At 50.0% G+C, this 17,427-nt stretch overlaps 9 protein-coding genes across 9 annotated transcripts; 5 read left to right on the top strand and 4 right to left on the bottom strand.

Annotated features, from left to right (window-relative positions):
* Positions 1-119: 119 nt before the first annotated feature.
* M431DRAFT_514788 (hypothetical protein) lies at positions 120-1,347 on the top strand (the record flags this gene model as incomplete). Its single annotated transcript, XM_024920254.1, has 2 exons — positions 120-1,113; positions 1,184-1,347. Exons 1-2 carry the CDS (start codon positions 402-404, stop codon positions 1,345-1,347), a joined length of 876 nt encoding a protein of 291 aa, XP_024780007.1. The 5' UTR covers positions 120-401.
* A 1,015-nt stretch (positions 1,348-2,362) lies between these two features.
* On the top strand, positions 2,363-3,707 carry M431DRAFT_489084 (hypothetical protein; the record flags this gene model as incomplete). Its single annotated transcript, XM_024916639.1, has 6 exons — positions 2,363-2,620; positions 2,675-2,741; positions 2,803-2,897; positions 2,965-3,055; positions 3,118-3,466; positions 3,533-3,707. 6 exons carry the CDS (start codon positions 2,363-2,365, stop codon positions 3,705-3,707), a joined length of 1,035 nt encoding a protein of 344 aa, XP_024780006.1.
* Positions 3,708-4,011: 304 nt separating this feature from the next.
* M431DRAFT_41132 (hypothetical protein) lies at positions 4,012-4,426 on the bottom strand (the record flags this gene model as incomplete). The annotated part of the gene is made up of 2 exons (XM_024914942.1): positions 4,012-4,220; positions 4,327-4,426. Coding segments are annotated over 2 exons (309 nt in total), but the record flags the coding sequence as incomplete, so codon positions are not given.
* A 1,614-nt stretch (positions 4,427-6,040) lies between these two features.
* On the bottom strand, positions 6,041-7,391 carry M431DRAFT_502442 (hypothetical protein). Its single transcript, XM_024918159.1, has one exon. It carries the CDS (start codon positions 7,233-7,235, stop codon positions 6,255-6,257), a length of 981 nt encoding a protein of 326 aa, XP_024780004.1. The 5' UTR covers positions 7,236-7,391; the 3' UTR covers positions 6,041-6,254.
* A 412-nt stretch (positions 7,392-7,803) lies between these two features.
* Positions 7,804-9,543, top strand: M431DRAFT_71621 (hypothetical protein; the record flags this gene model as incomplete). The annotated part of the gene is made up of 2 exons (XM_024921931.1): positions 7,804-9,179; positions 9,240-9,543. The coding sequence occupies 2 exons, from the start codon at positions 7,804-7,806 to the stop codon at positions 9,541-9,543; spliced, it is 1,680 nt and encodes a 559-aa protein (XP_024780003.1).
* A 237-nt stretch (positions 9,544-9,780) lies between these two features.
* M431DRAFT_73513 (hypothetical protein) lies at positions 9,781-10,572 on the bottom strand (the record flags this gene model as incomplete). The annotated part of the gene is made up of 1 exon (XM_024922135.1): positions 9,781-10,572. One exon carries the CDS (start codon positions 10,570-10,572, stop codon positions 9,781-9,783), a length of 792 nt encoding a protein of 263 aa, XP_024780002.1.
* Positions 10,573-11,250: 678 nt separating this feature from the next.
* Positions 11,251-11,790, top strand: M431DRAFT_72671 (hypothetical protein; the record flags this gene model as incomplete). The annotated part of the gene is made up of 2 exons (XM_024922053.1): positions 11,251-11,403; positions 11,551-11,790. The coding sequence occupies 2 exons, from the start codon at positions 11,251-11,253 to the stop codon at positions 11,788-11,790; spliced, it is 393 nt and encodes a 130-aa protein (XP_024780001.1).
* A 989-nt stretch (positions 11,791-12,779) lies between these two features.
* On the top strand, positions 12,780-14,836 carry M431DRAFT_526491 (hypothetical protein). The gene has a single exon (XM_024920685.1). The coding sequence runs from the start codon at positions 12,998-13,000 to the stop codon at positions 14,780-14,782; it is 1,785 nt and encodes a 594-aa protein (XP_024780000.1). The 5' UTR covers positions 12,780-12,997; the 3' UTR covers positions 14,783-14,836.
* A 162-nt stretch (positions 14,837-14,998) lies between these two features.
* M431DRAFT_476828 (hypothetical protein) lies at positions 14,999-17,364 on the bottom strand (the record flags this gene model as incomplete). The annotated part of the gene is made up of 5 exons (XM_024915506.1): positions 14,999-15,373; positions 15,443-15,731; positions 15,790-16,240; positions 16,315-17,117; positions 17,195-17,364. 5 exons carry the CDS (start codon positions 17,362-17,364, stop codon positions 14,999-15,001), a joined length of 2,088 nt encoding a protein of 695 aa, XP_024779999.1.
* Between the last annotated feature and the right edge of the window lie 63 nt (positions 17,365-17,427).

Here is a 17,427-nt window from a genome sequence, read left to right as displayed (position 1 = left end):
CGAGTCATCGGCCGCTACCCGGTCGGTATGTTGCATCCATTTATGTCTGTAGCCCCGTCTAAACGGTGTTGATCGATAGGTACAGCTCCATTATATTCTTGCCTCGGACGATACTGGGCGTTGAAGAATGGTATTGATAATCAATCTAGTATCTTGAAGAGCGGCGCGACTGCAATACCATGATTTCTAATCCGCCTCATGGACAATGGTGCAATATGTGACCAGAGGGCTGTCGAGCTGTGCTGCTGTTTATCTAACTATATAATGATGCCGTACCAGCACGTGTTGGATGAGAGAGAGCAGACGAAGTAGACCAGTTTTCCATCTTATACATCTTGTTACCACCATCGACTTGCAGATCGAGAGACCTTCCCAGTGCTACCCAGTAACAGACAGTCAAGATGCCCGAGTTCGTCAACGTTCCCACTTATACCAAGAAATTTCACCACGAGCCCTATGAGGCAATCTCCCCTACTCGTCCTGAGCTCTCGACCAAGGGGAAGAATGTTGTCATCACTGGCGGAGGAGGAGAGATTGGAGCGGCCATTGCTTTGACTTTCGCCCAGTCTGGTGCTTCAAGCATCGCCCTTTTGGGACGTACCGAGGCGACTCTGCTTAAGAGCAAGCAGGCTATCGACTCAAAATACCCCGAGACTACTGTCCACATCATCACGGCTGACGTTGCTGACGAGGCATCTGTAACCGCTGCTCTCAGCAAGTTTGCATCCGTTGCGGGCAAGAAGCTTGACATTCTTGTTGCTAACGCTGCGGTTCTGCCTGATCCGGGAACGCTGCTGGGGACCGAATCATCTCTGTGGTGGTCTGGATTCGAGATCAACGTCAGAGGACAGTTCAACCTCGTCCGAGCGTTCGTGCCTCTTGCTGAGAAGAATGCAACTGTCATCAACGTGACGTCTTCAGTTGCCCAATTTCCCTTTGTTCCCGGGTCTAGTAGCTACCACGGCTCCAAGTTGGCGGGCGTCAAGATTTTCGATTATCTGCATTTCGAGAATCCCGACTTGAGGGTGCTGCAGTTCCACCCCGGCGTGGTGCAGAGCAGCATGTCGCAAAAGTCATTTGATACTGGCATTCCAAGGCCTACCATGGATTCCCGCAAGTACCCACAACCTTGACAAATGGACATTCCGTAGAATTTGTTTAACTGACTTGAATATTGATTCAGCTTTCCTGCCTGGCGCTTTTGCCGTTTGGTGTGCTAGTGCAGAATCGGAGAGCCTGCGAGGCAAATTTTTGTGGGCAAACTGGGACGTGGAGGAGCTCAAGGAAATTGTCAAGACATTTGAAGGCGCTCCGCAGCTGACATTTGGTCTTCTTGGCTGGCCGTAGGAGAATTGATTCAGATGTATTGTACATATTGAGGTTGAAGGGAGATGATGTATCTTGATAGATTAGATTAGATCTTTGATATCAAAAGCCGTATCATAATTGGGCGTCTCACTTTAACATTTGGCAGTAACTCTCGTCACCTTTGCTACGTGTAGGTACCAGTGCACTGTTAGAACAGTTGAACATGTACCTGAGTCTCGCTTAGGTAATGCGACATCTGTGTCTTGGAACATGTCGGGACTACGAGTACCTAAAGTAGGTATTTTCCTTTCACCAAGAGAAAACCCTCACTCGCCACGATGGCTTCTGCAATTACTCTATGCAGGCCACCAACCATCGACATTTCCAGCGCCTTGATTCGAGATCCGACATGCAGGGGAGCGGCCGCACCCCTGTCGCTTTTACCGCCGCTAATCAGCCCTTCAGGGCTTGCGGAGTTGCTGTGGATGGCGCTAAAGAACCAACGGAGTAACGGCGCCACCGCCGAGTCTCAAGGATCGGGTCTTCTCCCGCGATTCTATTCCAATTCCGCGCATCCGTGACTGCGACAAATAAACCCAAGACAGCATTTGGAGGAAATGATCTTTTCCGAAAGATATATCAGTCATTAATAATCCTATTTCCTCCGTTGTTTCCAAACGAGGTTGCGGAACTAAAACCCACCACCGTCCTGGAACTCCGCTGCAGAAGCGCAGACAACATGAACCATGCACCCATCCATCACCTGCTAACGAATCAGGGCCACAATCCACTTTGTACTCGAAGCAAGTGCCGTCTCGAGTTTGTTTAGATTCAACACATGATGGTTTGTCAATCCATTTCCGGTAAATGTAAGCAAATGATGATAAATCATGGCAGCTTCGATAACTGAGATTGGTCTACAGGCAGGCATATGCATATATATAAACGCTCTACTTACTTCAACACTTGACAACGCCTCAAGCAATCGCGACAACTATCAAATCCAGCACTGAAATTCCACCAAAATACTTCTCGCTCCCTTCAAGAATTCGCCATGGCCGACCAGAATGTCCCACAGACCCGGAGAGCTCTTCGCAGGCGCGGCCCTCGCGTGGCCGAATTCGTTAACGAAGCTATTCCTTCCCGAGGCTCATCCGACGTATTAATTCGAGTTCGCGCCGTTTCATTAAACTACAAAGATCTAGCTATGCTGGACGATAACTTTCCGTGGCCAGTTCCATCCAATGTTATTATGGCCGCCGACGTCGCAGGCGAGGTTGTTTGGGTCGGCGACAAAGTGACCCTATTCGAGGTGAGGGACCTCAAATACGTACCTGAACAATGATGGTTACTCACTGTCTCTTAGGTCGGTAGTAAAGTTGCCGCCATCCACAATTTGGACAACATTACTGGGCGTGAATTGACGGCACGAGGTGAGCAACTACTAGCCGCCGTTTTCTTCCAAAATAGCCAATGCTGACGGCAATGCCATAGCTCCTGGACAAGGTATGGATGGTACCTTGGCTACCTATGTGGTCTTTGCAGAGGTTGAGCTTGTGAAAATCCCCGACAACTTGACATGGGCCGAGGTTGGTTCCAAGTTGCTCTACGGAGCACACTTCCTATGATAGCTGGGAGAGAACTGACGTTTCTTAGGCTAGTATCGTTCCCTGCTCTGGCGTTACTGCTTGGTCAGCCCTGAACATGAGGACCAACAACTTGTGGGGAAAGACTGTGCTTGTTCAAGGTAAGTTCTCTTGTATACATACTTATATGAAATGCTCCATAGATTGCTAATGTGGGCTGTAGGTACTGGAGGAGTGAGCATTATGGCACTCAGCCTGGCCGCCAAGGCTGGCGCTACCGTGATTGCTACCTCTTCGTCTGATACGAAGCTGGAACGGGCGAAAAAACTCGGTGCTACTCATGTCATTAACTACAAGCAGAATCCCAACTGGGATGAAGAGGTGTTGAAGCTTACTGGAGGCCTTGGAGTCGACATCGTCATCGAGCAAGGCGGGGCTGATTCTCTACTCCAGAGTGTACAGTCAATACGACGAGAGGGACAGATCTCTCAAGTTGGCTTCCTGTCAGGAGATGGCAAAGGCGATTTGTTTCGCCTGGTACAACTGCTCATCATGAAAAAGTGTAGCATTGTGTAAGTTCAGATTAGTAATCAATTTGCTAGATTTACAGGATACTAATACTGCCCCGTCTTGTACAGAGGAATCCAGGTCGGGTCAAAAGGCGATCTGGAAGACTTGATGAATTTTCTCAGGCAACCACACTTTAAACTCGACTCATGCATCGATCGAGTTTTTAGCTTCGATAAGTCATTGGAGGCTTTCGATTACATGCGAAAGGGCGGCGCGGTTGGGAAGATTGTCATTGAGTTTTAGCACAGGCATGTAAACCTGTCCACATGTTGACTTGGGTGAAGTGCTGACAAAAATAACAAGATCTTCCAGGACCAAGATTAGGTCCCAGATAAAAGTAGAATTTATAAATAAAGCACCAACAAGACGGGCTTGCTAAAATGCAGTACATACATATTGTGACTGCGCAATTCTAATGTACAGTATTGCCAGCGCACAGAGGTGAAGTATCATGAATCATCATTTTGGTATTGTTTTCTCCCCCTTGCCTTTCCCTTTGGCTTCCAACCCAACTTAATCCCATACAGTTTTCCCCTTAGTCCTTCTTGCAGGCAACAAAGTCGTTGCCGCTGGCACCGGTGTGGGTGATGACGGAGTCGAAGTTGCCCTTGGAGTCGAAAATGACACGGTCGGCACCGGGGCTTCCACCGGTGTACACCTTGAAGGTGTTCAGAATAGGGAACTCGTACCAAGGAGAAGCGGTGGGGAAGCTGAAACCCTCATAGTCGTTGTACTGGTGAGGGTAGTCGTCGGAGCCTACGTCCAATGTCAGCGATTTTGGTCAAGACACCCAGATCCACTCAAGAGGAAACCCCGCCAAAAATGACGATCGGAGCAGCCGCAACATCCAAGTGAAACTCACCAATGGTGCTACCGGACTTGTAGTGGCTGTATCCGGCTGAGAGAGCATCGTCGATATCAGACTGCCAGTAGCAAGTGGAACCGCAAGTGTAAACACAAGAAGCGCGGCTTTCGATAGCAGCAGCAGAGGCGCTGGAAACGAGGCCGACAACGGCGGCGACAACCTGCGTTCGTTACGCTTTAGCAACGGTCTGTGGGTTATCAAGGGACTCAAAAATTGGCTATGACATACCTTGAAGCTGACCATTTTGAAGGGTGAGAGTGTGAAGATGTAGGGGAAGTTGAAGACGAAGGACTGGTTGGGCTGTACTGGGATGATGGACCACGATGCCACAGACCACACGGACGATCTTTGATCTTTATATGCCCGTGAACCTAGCTGTTATCGCTAGCAGCATCAACAATATCATCCTCCAGATCCAGATCCCGACCTCCCTTGTTTGGCAGGTCCCAAACTGCCGTCTCCCGCAATCTCCTCCACGGCCCCTCGTCCTAAGAGACGATCCTCCGCAGCCATCCTGGACCAGTATCCCATTCTACTAGCATCCTCCACATCCGTCGTTCAGCAACCCTCTCGACACAATCATGCTCGTCCACTGGCCCTCGTGGCCTCATCGCCACGTTTTACCAATCCATCGCCTCTCCTCCACGTGAAGACATCAGTGGCCGTCGCCCAGCTTGGAGACAAACGTCCGTCGAGATCCAGGACCTTCTTTATTAAGCTCGGTCCCCTAATTAGGAGACCGAGGCGATTTCGATGCCGGTTAGGCGGGAAGCGCGGTCTGTGGACGGAATTCCGGCATCGCGGGTTCCATTTTATTTGGCTTGCCGCCGTGATTGAGGGGCTCAAGACTGCGCGCGAAGCGACGATCGCTTGGATTTATCAGTCGGTATTTGCCGGCAACACCCACGGAGCTCCCCGTTCACGCAGCAGAAGTTCTTTATTTTGATTCAAAAAGTGCAAAGGACCGGCCCAATGGGAGAAATAATCGAGTAGAGGGTGTGCTTTGAAAAGGCCTCTTGCTCTCAGCTGTTTCATATCGGGAAGGCCATGGGATCAATCAGTTGTTATCATTGGGTGCCATTGCCGGTTGATGGCTGTCCAATGCTAGTCTGCCGCTACCGGACAATAACCATAACAAGAAGGTAATCTGGCCCTTTTTCCGGGATTGCGTACCATTGTCGAGCTGTGTGGGCTTTGGGCGAACGCCTTACTTGTCTGAGATAGGATTGCCGCCAGCATGTTGATTGGAGGTTAGCGATCGTCCATATATCTGGAATTGCCTACGGAGCATTAATGCGGAGCTGGCATATCGATTCTTACTAAGCTCTTGCGGGCGTTGGGAGGCTGGGGGAGCGAATATGCCAGAGATAGGAAATTTTACAATCAAATCTACGCGAAATTTAGACATAAAAAGAGCATGTGATTGTTATATATACGGACATTGCCCTCTTTTTATGCTAAATATTTTCCTCGGTTTCCCAAACCAGTTCTAAGCTGCATTGTGCTTAGGCGGATTTACACCCCTGCTATTTGTTTTGCTCTGAGCGTGGCGTGATGCATACGCAAAAGTTCTGCTAAAAAGTAAGAACTTGTCTTGAAAACGTTAAAATAAAGCGAAGCGAAGAGTAATCAACACACAAAATCCCCTTCGTGACGATGGATTAATTCTTGGAAGGAGAGAAAATAGTATTGAGGATCATCGTATTCTCTACACCTGTATTGCGGCTTTCCTGTCTCTCTATGCTATTACCAAATACCTTCGGAGACTTATGGATGCGTCTTATTGTCTTTATGCTATAAGGCAACACTGTTCCAGAACTCGCTTCCTAATCAATATCTCATCCACCTTAGTGCCAATGGTCAGAGAAATTTATGCTTCGTAATCATAAGTCGTCTTCCCGTAATCATGACTTGATCATCTCCCTTTACTCCATGACAACGACAAACTTTTCCTCCGTCGTCCTCTTCATCAACTTGCCATACGCCTCTACGGCTTGATCAATGGGCACTGGTGTCCATTTGCTCCCGGATTTCAACTTTCCAGACTCGAAAAGCTTCGCCATGGAACTCATTCGCCGTGCCATGTCCTTCGCTGATGGGTTCAGCGAGTTGCAGCCCAAAAGGCTCAAATCAGCGCGATAAAAGTCACGCATGTCGAAGCTGATGTCTCGAGCGCCGACCTTGGGAGCAGAAATGAAAGCAAGGCGGCCATTTTTGGCGAGTTTCTTAAGGCCATTAAGCATTAGAGTAGGAGATCCCACGGTGTCGAGAATGACGTCGACTCCCTTGCCCTCTGTCAGGACGTCCAAAGTGTTCAGTTCTGGGTCTTCGTCGGTGTTCACATGGCCGTCAGCATCGCGAGTGCCCTTGATGATCCGCGCGCCAATGTTCTGGATGAGCTGAACTGCAGATGATCCAACGGCGCCCTTGGCCCCTATGACGAGGACAGTGTCGGACTCTGTGATGGCTGCCCTCTCGACCATTTGCGAGGCTGTCGTGAATGGAACGCCAAGCGTGGCCGCCTCGACAAACGATATGCTCTTCGGCTTCAGGGCAATCTCATCTTCGTGGACGAGGCAGTATTCCGCCTGGAAGCCGTCCTTGGTAAAGGCGTACTCGCGCCCGCTGGTGCCATATACCTCTTGTCCAACCAGCTCTTGAGGGCCTTCTTCGATGACTCCCGCATAGTCTCTCCCAGCAACACGAGGGTATTGTGTGTATGAAAACTGACCCAAGGCGTTACCAACATCGCTGGGGTGGATTGCTGAAGCGTGGACCTTGACCAGGACGTGGTTTGGTATGAGCACCGGCTTTGGTACCTCGGTGAAGACGAGACGAGGGGCTTCGCTGGCGGTCTGGCGAAGTAGCTGAAGAGCTTTCATTGTGGCTGAGGTACGTGATGGCATTTTCGTGTTTCTTTCGTTTTTCCCTTCTTTGTTGCAAGTTTGTTTTCGACTTTTACTGGGCGGAGTCTAATACATTTATATGCTGACTGAGCTTACTGTTTGTTAGTTTACGATTCGTTATGACTGCATCGTCAGTTGAGAACACCGGCCCTTTATATTTAACCGTTGACCATTATCATTCCCGATACCCGCGTAAAATTGTCTCAAAGACTATAGAAAGCCGAAGTTTGATCTATTGGCAAGCCACATTTCGACCAAGACAACACGGTGAAGCCGTCATGTCCCCGAGTCTGCAGCGGGCGGTGCGGCCCTACGGCAGATGCGGCTGCTGCGGGTGGTGCGGATTGCGGCTATTGCGGAAGATCTGGTGGGAGGCCGAATCGTCCTGACTGAGAATGGATCCATGTTTGGTCAGCTATTTCTCATCGACATATATGGACCCCTTGAAATACGTTCGAACTGAGAAAAAAAAAATGGGTTGCAATGTTCGATTTGACATTAAGACAATTGTTCTGAATTGGTCACATTCCGTTGCAGTCGAGTTTTAATGACGGACAATAACGTCGGAATGGCTTCCGAAACGCGACACTCAAGTGACAACCATGGTGTCTTAGTCACCGATGACGGAGAAAAAGAATACGCGGATCGCCAAGAACCAGATCTTGAAGACGATGGATCTTTCACAGAAAGAGAGCGTGACGAAGAGGAAAACGGCGAGCCCGACATAGAGACATTGGCATCAAACTCACAACGGCCTGCAGACGACCATCTTACACTCGAGCTTACCCCTAGCCATATACCGCCTCCTCAATCGTTGCTTGTCGAGATCCCCTTGATCTTCACGCTATGCCTCGCCCAGCTGCTAGCTCAGGCCGGACTGGGCCAATGCATTGCCCCATTACACATCATTGGCGACACCTTTGGCACGCAAGATGCAGGGCAACTTAGCTGGATGCCTGCGGCCTACAGTCTTACCGTGGGCACCTTCATCCTGATTGCAGGCCGCCTCGGTGATCTATTCGGCCACAAGATCATCTTTGTCATTGGCTTCTCCTGGTATGCCCTCTGGAGTCTGTTGGCTGGTGTCAGCGTCTGGTCTTCGTCCATCATCTTCTTCGATGTCTGCAGAGCTTTCCAGGGCATGGGCCCTGCATTCGCCGTGCCTTCGGCAGTGGCCATCATCGGCCGCACATATCCACCGGGCAGGAGAAAGGCGATGATTTTCAGCATGTTTGGTGCCACAGCCCCAGGAGGTTTCACCGTCGGCGCCGTCTTTTCGTCAATCTTTGCTGAATTTGTTTGGTGGCCTTGGGCGTACTTTGTCATGGCCATGGTCTGCGTTCTTGTCGCAGCTGCCGGTGTCCTGATCATCCCAAAAACTCCTGGTGCCGCAAATGCTCGATCCCAGGCACGACTATGGGAGCTCATCGACGTCCCCGGCGCTGCTGCCGGTATCACTGGACTCGTTCTAATCAACTTTGCCTGGAACCAAGCTCCCGTCGTTGGATGGCATACTCCGTATGTCTATGTACTCCTCATCGTCGGCTTCCTCTTTCTGGGCGTGTTTGCATGGATCGAGGTCCATGCGACATTCCCACTGTTGCCGACAAAGCTGTTCAGCGGCCATCTGGGCTTCGTATTGGCTTGCATCGCCGCCGGATGGTCCAGCTTTGGCATCTGGTTGCTCTATCTTTGGCAAATCATGGAGCTGATAAGAGGCCAAAGTCCTCTCGTGTCCAGTGCTCAGTTCAGCACGGTGGCCGTCTCCGGAGCGTGCGCAGCTTTTACGACTGGCCTCATTCTCGGAAAAGTAAGACCGAGCATGGTCATGGGTATGGCGATGACAGCGTTTACCGTTGGTGGGATTTTGGTAGCAACAATGCCTGCTCATCAAATATACTGGGCTCAGACATTTGTTTCCATCCTTGTCATGCCGTGGGGAATGTGAGTATCTTTGTCTCCTTTTGCATACCAATTTTCATGTTGCTGATTATGATAAAATAGGGACATGTCGTTTCCCGCCGCCACGATTATCCTGAGCGAGGCTCTACCGAAAGAACATCAAGGTCTTGCCGCTTCTCTCGTCAACACCGTCATCAACTACTCCATTTCCATTGGCCTCGGCATCGCAGGCACGGTACAATCACAGATCAGCCCCGGAACTACACAGGAAGAGCTTCTGAGGGGCTGTAGAAGCGCATTTTACGTTGGGATTGGCCTTAGCGGGCTTGGCGTGGCGGTTGCCATCCTGTTTATCATCGACGAGAATAGGAGGCATGTCCGAGAACGTCGCCGGGGAGAGAAATGAAATCACGGAATACGACTCTAATGCATAATGATGCCCTTGCATACTGAGGGGAAAACAAATATAGACTGGCACTTTAGGATTATAGGAAAACGGAACTTATAGAAACAGGCAAGCAGGCATGCATCATGCACTCTGGTTAAGAGTACGAATAGACATTACTAGCATATAGCATATAGCATAATTGACACAATCATAATTCACTTCCGCGTCTCAGCATTATCCGTGACGACTCCGACATTACAGAGCCAGAAATGATACAACACCAAAGATTCCGGCATAACCGACCCAGTACATGGTTCCCATTTCATAGTATCGTCCCATTGCGGCCGATGTCGTCGTCGCAGCTGCCTGAGAGCTTGTGCCTGTCGGCTGAACGACTCTTGTTCTTGTCCCAGTCGATGAAGAGGGAGATGAATCGTTGGCAGCGCCTTGCTGCGAAGAGGAGCTGGAGCTGGAGCTGGAGCCCTGCGTCGGAGTTGCTTGAGCACTTCCGGAAGCAGTATCAGAAGCATCAGAAGTCGCAGAAGAAGGAGCCGTTGCTGAAGCGTCACTGGTAAGAGGAGGGCAACCGAGAGGCTTTGTGGTGGTGGCTGATGAGGGAAACGTCGCGGCAAAGGAAATCACAGAGCGCACGGGAGCCTTGAACTCGCCACAGGACAGCGCAAACATGAGGTATTCACCACCCCACATGGCCTGGCACGAGCCGTTGCCATAGTCGCCGTAGTTTGCGTTGGGGATGTAGTTCGCGATGCCGTCTGTGCAGGCGCAATCCTGGAAGAAGAGCAGCGACGGTCTGCTGCCGTCGGGGCAGTACGGCTTCTCGTCGACACGGAAGCTCCTCGACAGCTCGCCGAGGGGCGACGCCGGCATGCAGACGTCGAGGGAAATCGGCGCCGTCTCGGCCTGGATGCGATGTTGGCACTTGTCGTCGGAGAAGAAATCGAGGCTTCCGCCACGGGAGCCGGCGGCGGAGACACGGAGGCCAAGGCCGAAAGCGAGGACGGCCAGAGTCTTGGCGATGGAGGCCATTGCGGCTGTGGGTAACGAAGGATCCCGGGTTTCAAGAGGAAAACGAGTGGCAGGGACGGAGCTGGGGCTGATGAGCAACCTGTTATCCCGATCCCGGATTTGGTGAAAATGGTTGCAAAACGAGCGTGTTGGAGTTTCTTATGTGAAAGACTAAGAGCGCGATATGTCCATCTCGTATTGAAGAAATTTCGTATTGTCTCACGATCCCGCTGCGAGCAGCAGGGCCTGCCTAGCAAAAACGGAGCGTGGGATTACGGAGCATGAGATGGATTTGTCTAGCCCTGTGAACTCCATCTCCTGACGCTATACCGAAAAGCATCCGTCCTGTCATGGCTCGGTACTCTAGCCGTTTGGAGGCTAGCCAGGTCCGCAGATTCGGGAGCCAAGATTGTCGAGGATTCGATTGTGAGGGAGTTAACAACTGGGGTTGTAATGGGAATGAGCTCTGTCAAATCGATGGCGATATATCCAGGTTTTATATAGAGCACCTCGGTAGTCTAGACAGCTTGGGCTAGTGTATTGCCCATGGAATCTGCTGAGCAGTATGGAGACTCCAACGCGAATATCTGGCTGCGATGTGTATAAATAAGGCCACAGCCCGAACGAGGCATCTGAGTCCATAGACCTGAATCAACTCAACATCTTGCCTTATTGTGCTGGTATAGCTTCAAATCCACCATGGCGGGCACATTTCGACACGTAAAAGCTACGTTTTTAGTCACCAAGAAGGAGGGACTCAGTGACGAAGAGTTTCGGAAGCATTACACCGACGTCCACGCTCCTATGGCCATCGAAGTCTGCAAGCGACACGGCGCTCTCGACTACTCCGTTGTACGTTCCTATTTCCCATACTTCCTTTTACTAGTTTGATGGAGCAACTCCGAGACTCTCAAGCTCTTCTTTCACAGATGGAGATCAAATGCTGGACCCTTGTCGAGGCAGAAGTCGGCTGACCGTCAGTAGCACTTCAACACCGAGGCGGAGAAGGCGACCGCTCGAGCTGCTTTCGGGGAGAATGCCACCTTCATCAGCTGCGATGCCGTCACGACGTTCATCTTTCCCGACATGAAATCGCTCGTTGAATCGTTTGCGGACCCAGAATATGCGGCGAAGCTGGCTCCCGACGAGAGCACGTTCACTGATAGGTCAAAATCGCAATTCGCTGTAAGCAACGAATTTGTGGTGTTGGCCAACGGACGGGATTCAGTGCCGAGTTGATCTTAAACTTGAAGCTCTGGATATGTCAAAACAGGAATTTTACCTTTCGAGTAATGTCATACATCAGCCTAATGTCGTAGTCAGTGGCGGGGTTGGGGTTCCGAGATTGGAGTTGGCTAAAGACTTGGAGAAACTCTGTACTTATGAATGTCGGATGCACGTAAAACTCCGCAAGTGCTTATAGAAATGATCTCGTCAACAGTCCATTTGTATGCGTCTTCCGATCGCGCTTGATGGTGTGGTCATGATCTGCATGATGTGATCCTCTCAGTTGACATGGCTGTTCAGCCCTGTTTTGTTATGCAAAACCATTGTTAGCAACTTGCATCCACGGTGTGTTGTGGATGTCCTTATCCGGCAAGCTGTCTGAATGTGAAGCTGATTCTTGCTACGATGAAGTGGATGTTGTTTTGTAAACATCGTGTCGGAGAGGGAACGGGTTGAATCGAGCATCCCTCGGCGTTGTGTGGAGGCGATAGACAAAGGGCGCCATGTTGACATATTCAATGAATCATCTTGAACATTAATTAGTATTCCAAATCAAATTCAGTATGTGATACTGATAGAAACCAACGTAATCTTACTTGGGACATTGGGACATATCTTGGTTGCCGGTTGCAATCTTGATTGCGAATGTGCCACTTCTGTCATTTCTCACCCTTTGCCTCAGCCGAAAAGACCCATCAATATCCTAAACCGCTCTCCACGGAAATAGGGCGTGGGAATGGACCGATTTCCAATCAGAAACGCTCTGTGTAATATGTTTGGACGCCAGAATCAGCACGCGGCTCCAAACTTTGGGCTTTCAGGCCATCAACTAGGGTCGGAGTGATCGGTCTTGTGGTGTCGCGCTCGGTATAGTGTGGAGACAGGCTGGCCCGAATAACCGTTCGGCTGTGAGGAGAAGCAGATATTTGGAGTATAATTAAAGCTTCAGACGACGTTTGGAAATGAGTTGAATTGTTTGGATCAGTTTATGACGTGAGATTGGGAAATAATAAGTAGCAGTGCTGCCAGCCGGTGTTCCAGTCAAAGACAGTTGCTGGGTTTCAAGTTCCTACGCCACGACTTAAAGCGCAACTCCATCCTAAGTTTTCGAGCTCAGTTCTCTATAATTCTGAAATACTCATCTTTCTCTTATCAATAATAAAACGATATATACTTCATCAAACTCTGGTAAACCCTCAACGACGATCAGCTCGGTATCATGGCGAACCCAAGCTTGGAAGACCAGGGCAAGATTGACCTTGCAGAGTACCTTTTCAAAAGGTTGATCCAGCTTGGTCTTGGATCCGTTCACGGAGTTCCTGGAGATTACAACCTCACAGTTCTCGACTATATCAAGCCCTTGGGTCTTCATTGGGCCGGAAATGCAAACGAGCTCAACGCAGGCTACGCCGCTGACGGCTATGGAAGAATCAAAGGGATAGGAGCCGTTATCACTTCTTTTGGTGTCGGAGAGCTCTCTGCCATCAATGCCATTGGAGGCGCATATGCGGAAAGGTCTCCTGTCGTGCACATTGTTGGAACTGCCCCTATGGCAGCTCAGGCGTCCGGGGCTTTATTACACCATACTTTGGGCACTGGCAACTACAGAGCCTGCCCAGAGATGAGCAAGTGGGTGACTGTGGCCCAGGCGAATCTGACGGACGCAGATAAAGCACCGGCTCTGATTGACGCAACTCTCAAGGCATGTGTCTTGAACAGCCAACCAGTATATATTGAGCTTCCAACCAATATGGTCAAGGCTCAAGTGTCTCCTCCCGTCACACCTATTGATCTTTCAATCCCTGGATACGATGAGGCGTATGAGAATAAGGTAGTGGACAAGGTCATGGAGAAGATTCAAACTTCTACGAAGCCATTGATTCTCATGGATGGATTGACCTCTCGCTTCCGTATCACCGAAGAGGTGAACGAATTTGTACGATTGACAGGTCTTCCTACGCTTTCCACACCGTTCGGAAAGGGCATCGTCAACGAAAGTCTGCCCAATTATCACGGTGGCTACGTCGGAGCCGCTGGAGATGCCGCCATCAAACAGCAAGTTGATGACGCGGATCTAGTTCTCAATTTTGGACCTTTGCATTCGGATGTTAATTCTTTTGGCTTCACAGCCGTACCTAAGGCGGATGTTACAATTGCTTTGAACGCGCACTCCGTCAAGTTTGGTAACGAAGTTGACTCCGACGGCCGTGCCATCTCTATCAAGTCATTCATGAAGAAGCTGGTGAAGCGTGCCCATGCTACAAAGCTACCCGCTCTTCAGCCATTCACTCATGGGCCTTCTTTCTCACCCCTCTTGTTGAAAAATCTCAAGCCCACTGCCGACGATGAGGCTATCGTTCAAGACACTTTCTGGCTTCGAATGTCTGAGTTTTTCCAACCTGGAGACCTTCTCCTCACGGAAGCGGGCACATCCTTTGTGGGCGCCAACACTTGTGTGTTTCCAGAGAACATCACGCTTATAAACTCGGCCCTCTGGCTTTCCATTGGCTATACTCTCCCTGCATTACAAGGAAGCTCTCTGGCTCGGCGAGAGCAGCGCAAGGAGGGTAGCAAGGAGGCTGCTCGCTCATCTGGCCGTTCTATACTCTTTATAGGAGACGGAAGTCTTCAAATGTCCGCTCAGGGCATTAGTGACATCATCAGGAGTCGGCTTGACGCTACAATCTTCGTCATTAACAACGATGGCTACACTGTCGAGCGAGTCATCCACGGCCCCAACGAACACTACAACGATATCCAGCCGTGGAGAAACACCGAGGCTCCAAATTACTTTGGAGCACCGCTGGATGATCCCGAGTATCCCGTGGTAGCAGAAAAGGCTAAGAATTGGGGAGAGCTGCGGAGTGTTTTGGGACGAAAGGATGTCCAGGCGGGTAAAGGCTTGACTGTGATTGAGGTGTTCATGGACCTTGCAGACGCCCCAGCTCCGCTTAAGAAGCTCTCTGCCTATGTTGCCAACAGAAACAAGACCAACGGTTTGTAGATGAATGGATGAAGGAAAGAGGTTGTTGATTAGGCCATGTAGCTTTGTATTAGGCATTCAATTATAAGATTTCTAAGTTTGTTGTTCATCAGAAGATAATGACGCTAGCTCCTTGCTCTGTATACAAATAAGATAAAATAACTCCTGATAAAAAAAAATTTGAGGGATACTTTTCTCATTGCCTTGTACCATTGCTTTTTCATAAAGAAACAGTAATCAATTAACTAGCGTAGGATGTTCAGCCAAACTGGCCCAAAAGTCCATTTCAAGTTCCCAAGACTGCGAATTGATGTAAGGATCCCAGTTATCGGCAACTTCGGAATTCAGCAGTTGCTGCGAGTCACTGGCCCCTGAGGCCGCTTTAAGAGCGGTGAGCGAGTCGAGCAAGCTCTGAATGGTCCTCGTCGCCTGCGAGAAGAGCGCAAAATTTGGTTCACCAGGCTGGATCCACGCTCCAATGGTGATCTCGGCAACGAGAACGCTGAGGGCTTGGATCATCTTGGAACGGGAGAATTGGCGGTAGTCGGGAGCTGTAGAGTTGAGAAGGGCAAGGGAGATGATTCCGGCTGCTGGTAGTCCGTATTGAGCGACCTATACAACCATTTGTTTTGGTTAGGACAACTGGGTAAATTTTACAGCATTGCGTGATGTGTTTCTTACCTTCCAGATAAGACAGGTTCCCGAGTTTGCCATTCGATCTCGAAGAATGATTGTTTCCACTACAATAGATAGCATTTCGCTCGAGGTTCTCAAAAGGGCTTCATCGGGTTCGGCTACTTTGCGTTGGGATAGGAATCCCAGGAGAAAGTGGGTATGGAGATACTCTAATCGAGCTCCAGCTAGAAAATCTCTTGCAAAGGGCCCAAGAGGACAGTCTTTAAGGCTGGTGGTGAGGCGGTAGTGAGGAGGCAAGTCTTGCCATTGTTGGTCAATCTTTAGACGAAGCTCACTGTGACGCTATTTAGTAAGGGTAGAGTGTTGATACAGGAGTCTCAATGGCGACTGACTTTATGATGGCTGTTTCGCCAGAAGCCTGGCGCTTGCGAAAGAGCTGCAGTACCTCTTCTTTGATGACTGCGAACAAGGCCGAACAAAACGTATCGGAAGTGTAGTTCAAGACTTGTTCATTGTTGTGCTCCTCGACGTCTCGCTCTCGACCCGTTATCATGGGGGACGACATCGGACTGCTGCCGCTCTTTTCAATGTTATCGGGCTCTTCCCAAACGCTCACAAACTTGGTAGGAAGCTGGAAATAGCAAAATTCCTTCATAATCCGAGGGGGGCGCCCTAGGAAGATGGCTAAGCTCTTGTCCGCTGCGTAGATGCGAGCGAAACAGGATCTGCGCAACTCAGCGACAAACAAGGGAATGTCGTAAGAGTCTTCGTCGATTTTTTCGTGATAGCCTAGGGCAAATAGCGAGCTTGCAACATCTCCCATACGCCTCCAAGAGTGGTAGCCTAATTGCGATTTTTTAGTACAGGTGCAAATAGGTGCTTGATTGTTATTGATTGAAGCATGGAATAGAGCTTACTTTGATCACCGTCGACTTGAGAGTGGACAATTAGATTTTCATACTGTAACACGAGTTGTAAATCGTTCAGGCAGTCCAACGCGAGACACGTCTCCAAGCAACAATCTCCAATGTACGTCAAAGCTTTGATAAGCCCGCGACGTCCCTCGTCGCTGTTATAAAGTGGACCAAATGAAGAGGTGTCCAAAGCAGCTCGGCTCGCAGCAGCAAGGAATATACCGAGACTTTCCCAGCGGATATTCCTACCAGACATCTGCGAAAGGTACTCTGAAGGGGTGGAGTGTCTGTGAACTCTGATGGGCCTGTGGGTGTTTTCCAGCAAGACCCTTGCTCTTTGAGCGATTCCAACGTTAATATCGTTAGGATTGGTTCCGACAGGAGTTGATAACTCTCTCCAGCCAACAGCAGCTTCAGCACAAGTCTCGACGAAAGGTTCCGCTAGTGCGAGGCTAACTCCCTTCTTGAGCCAGAATCGTATCAGAGATGCTAGCCCAGAGACTTGCAGTTGATCCAAGAGGCTCAATGCATGATTGGCTCTATCAAACGTTGCCTGATCGATGAATGTGTCTGCAGGAGGACTAGGTATTGGCGGCTGCGCAGACTCATCATGCTGAGAGACGGCCAACCACGAAGGGGCACGTGAAGACACCTGATTAAAGATGGTTGCGTGACTAACATCGCCAAGGTAACCGGGATTAGGGTACCGACGAGTACCAGCTGAGGAAGCACCCAAAACCTCTGAAATCGGCGAAGTGTCCAAGGGCGGAGTGGTCAGGGCTTCCACACGGACGGATTGTCTTGCACTGGACGCATGAAGAAACGCATAGGTCAGCGGCTGAAGATGTGCATAATCAACACGAGATTACTGATCGATTCTCACCTTCGCTCTCGGATACGATCACTGTGACTTTTCCTACGGAATGGGCGAGCTCGATACACACAGAGATCAATCTGATCACGACCGCGGCATCGGGCACAAGTGGGCCGCTCGTGTCCGCAGGCCAATTTGGCCCGTCGACAAGGTTCACAGGCAGCGTGGCGGATGCTCATCTTGCAGTGACTGATATGGAGCTTGAAAGGGGCAACTGTCGACTGATGGAGAGAATCACCAGC

Source organism: Trichoderma harzianum (assembly GCF_003025095.1).
Source record: "Trichoderma harzianum CBS 226.95 unplaced genomic scaffold M431scaffold_1, whole genome shotgun sequence".
Lineage (NCBI taxonomy): Eukaryota > Fungi > Ascomycota > Sordariomycetes > Hypocreales > Hypocreaceae > Trichoderma > Trichoderma harzianum.
The sequence above is the reverse complement of the archived record's forward strand: the minus strand, read 5'-3'. Positions and strand labels throughout refer to the sequence as shown.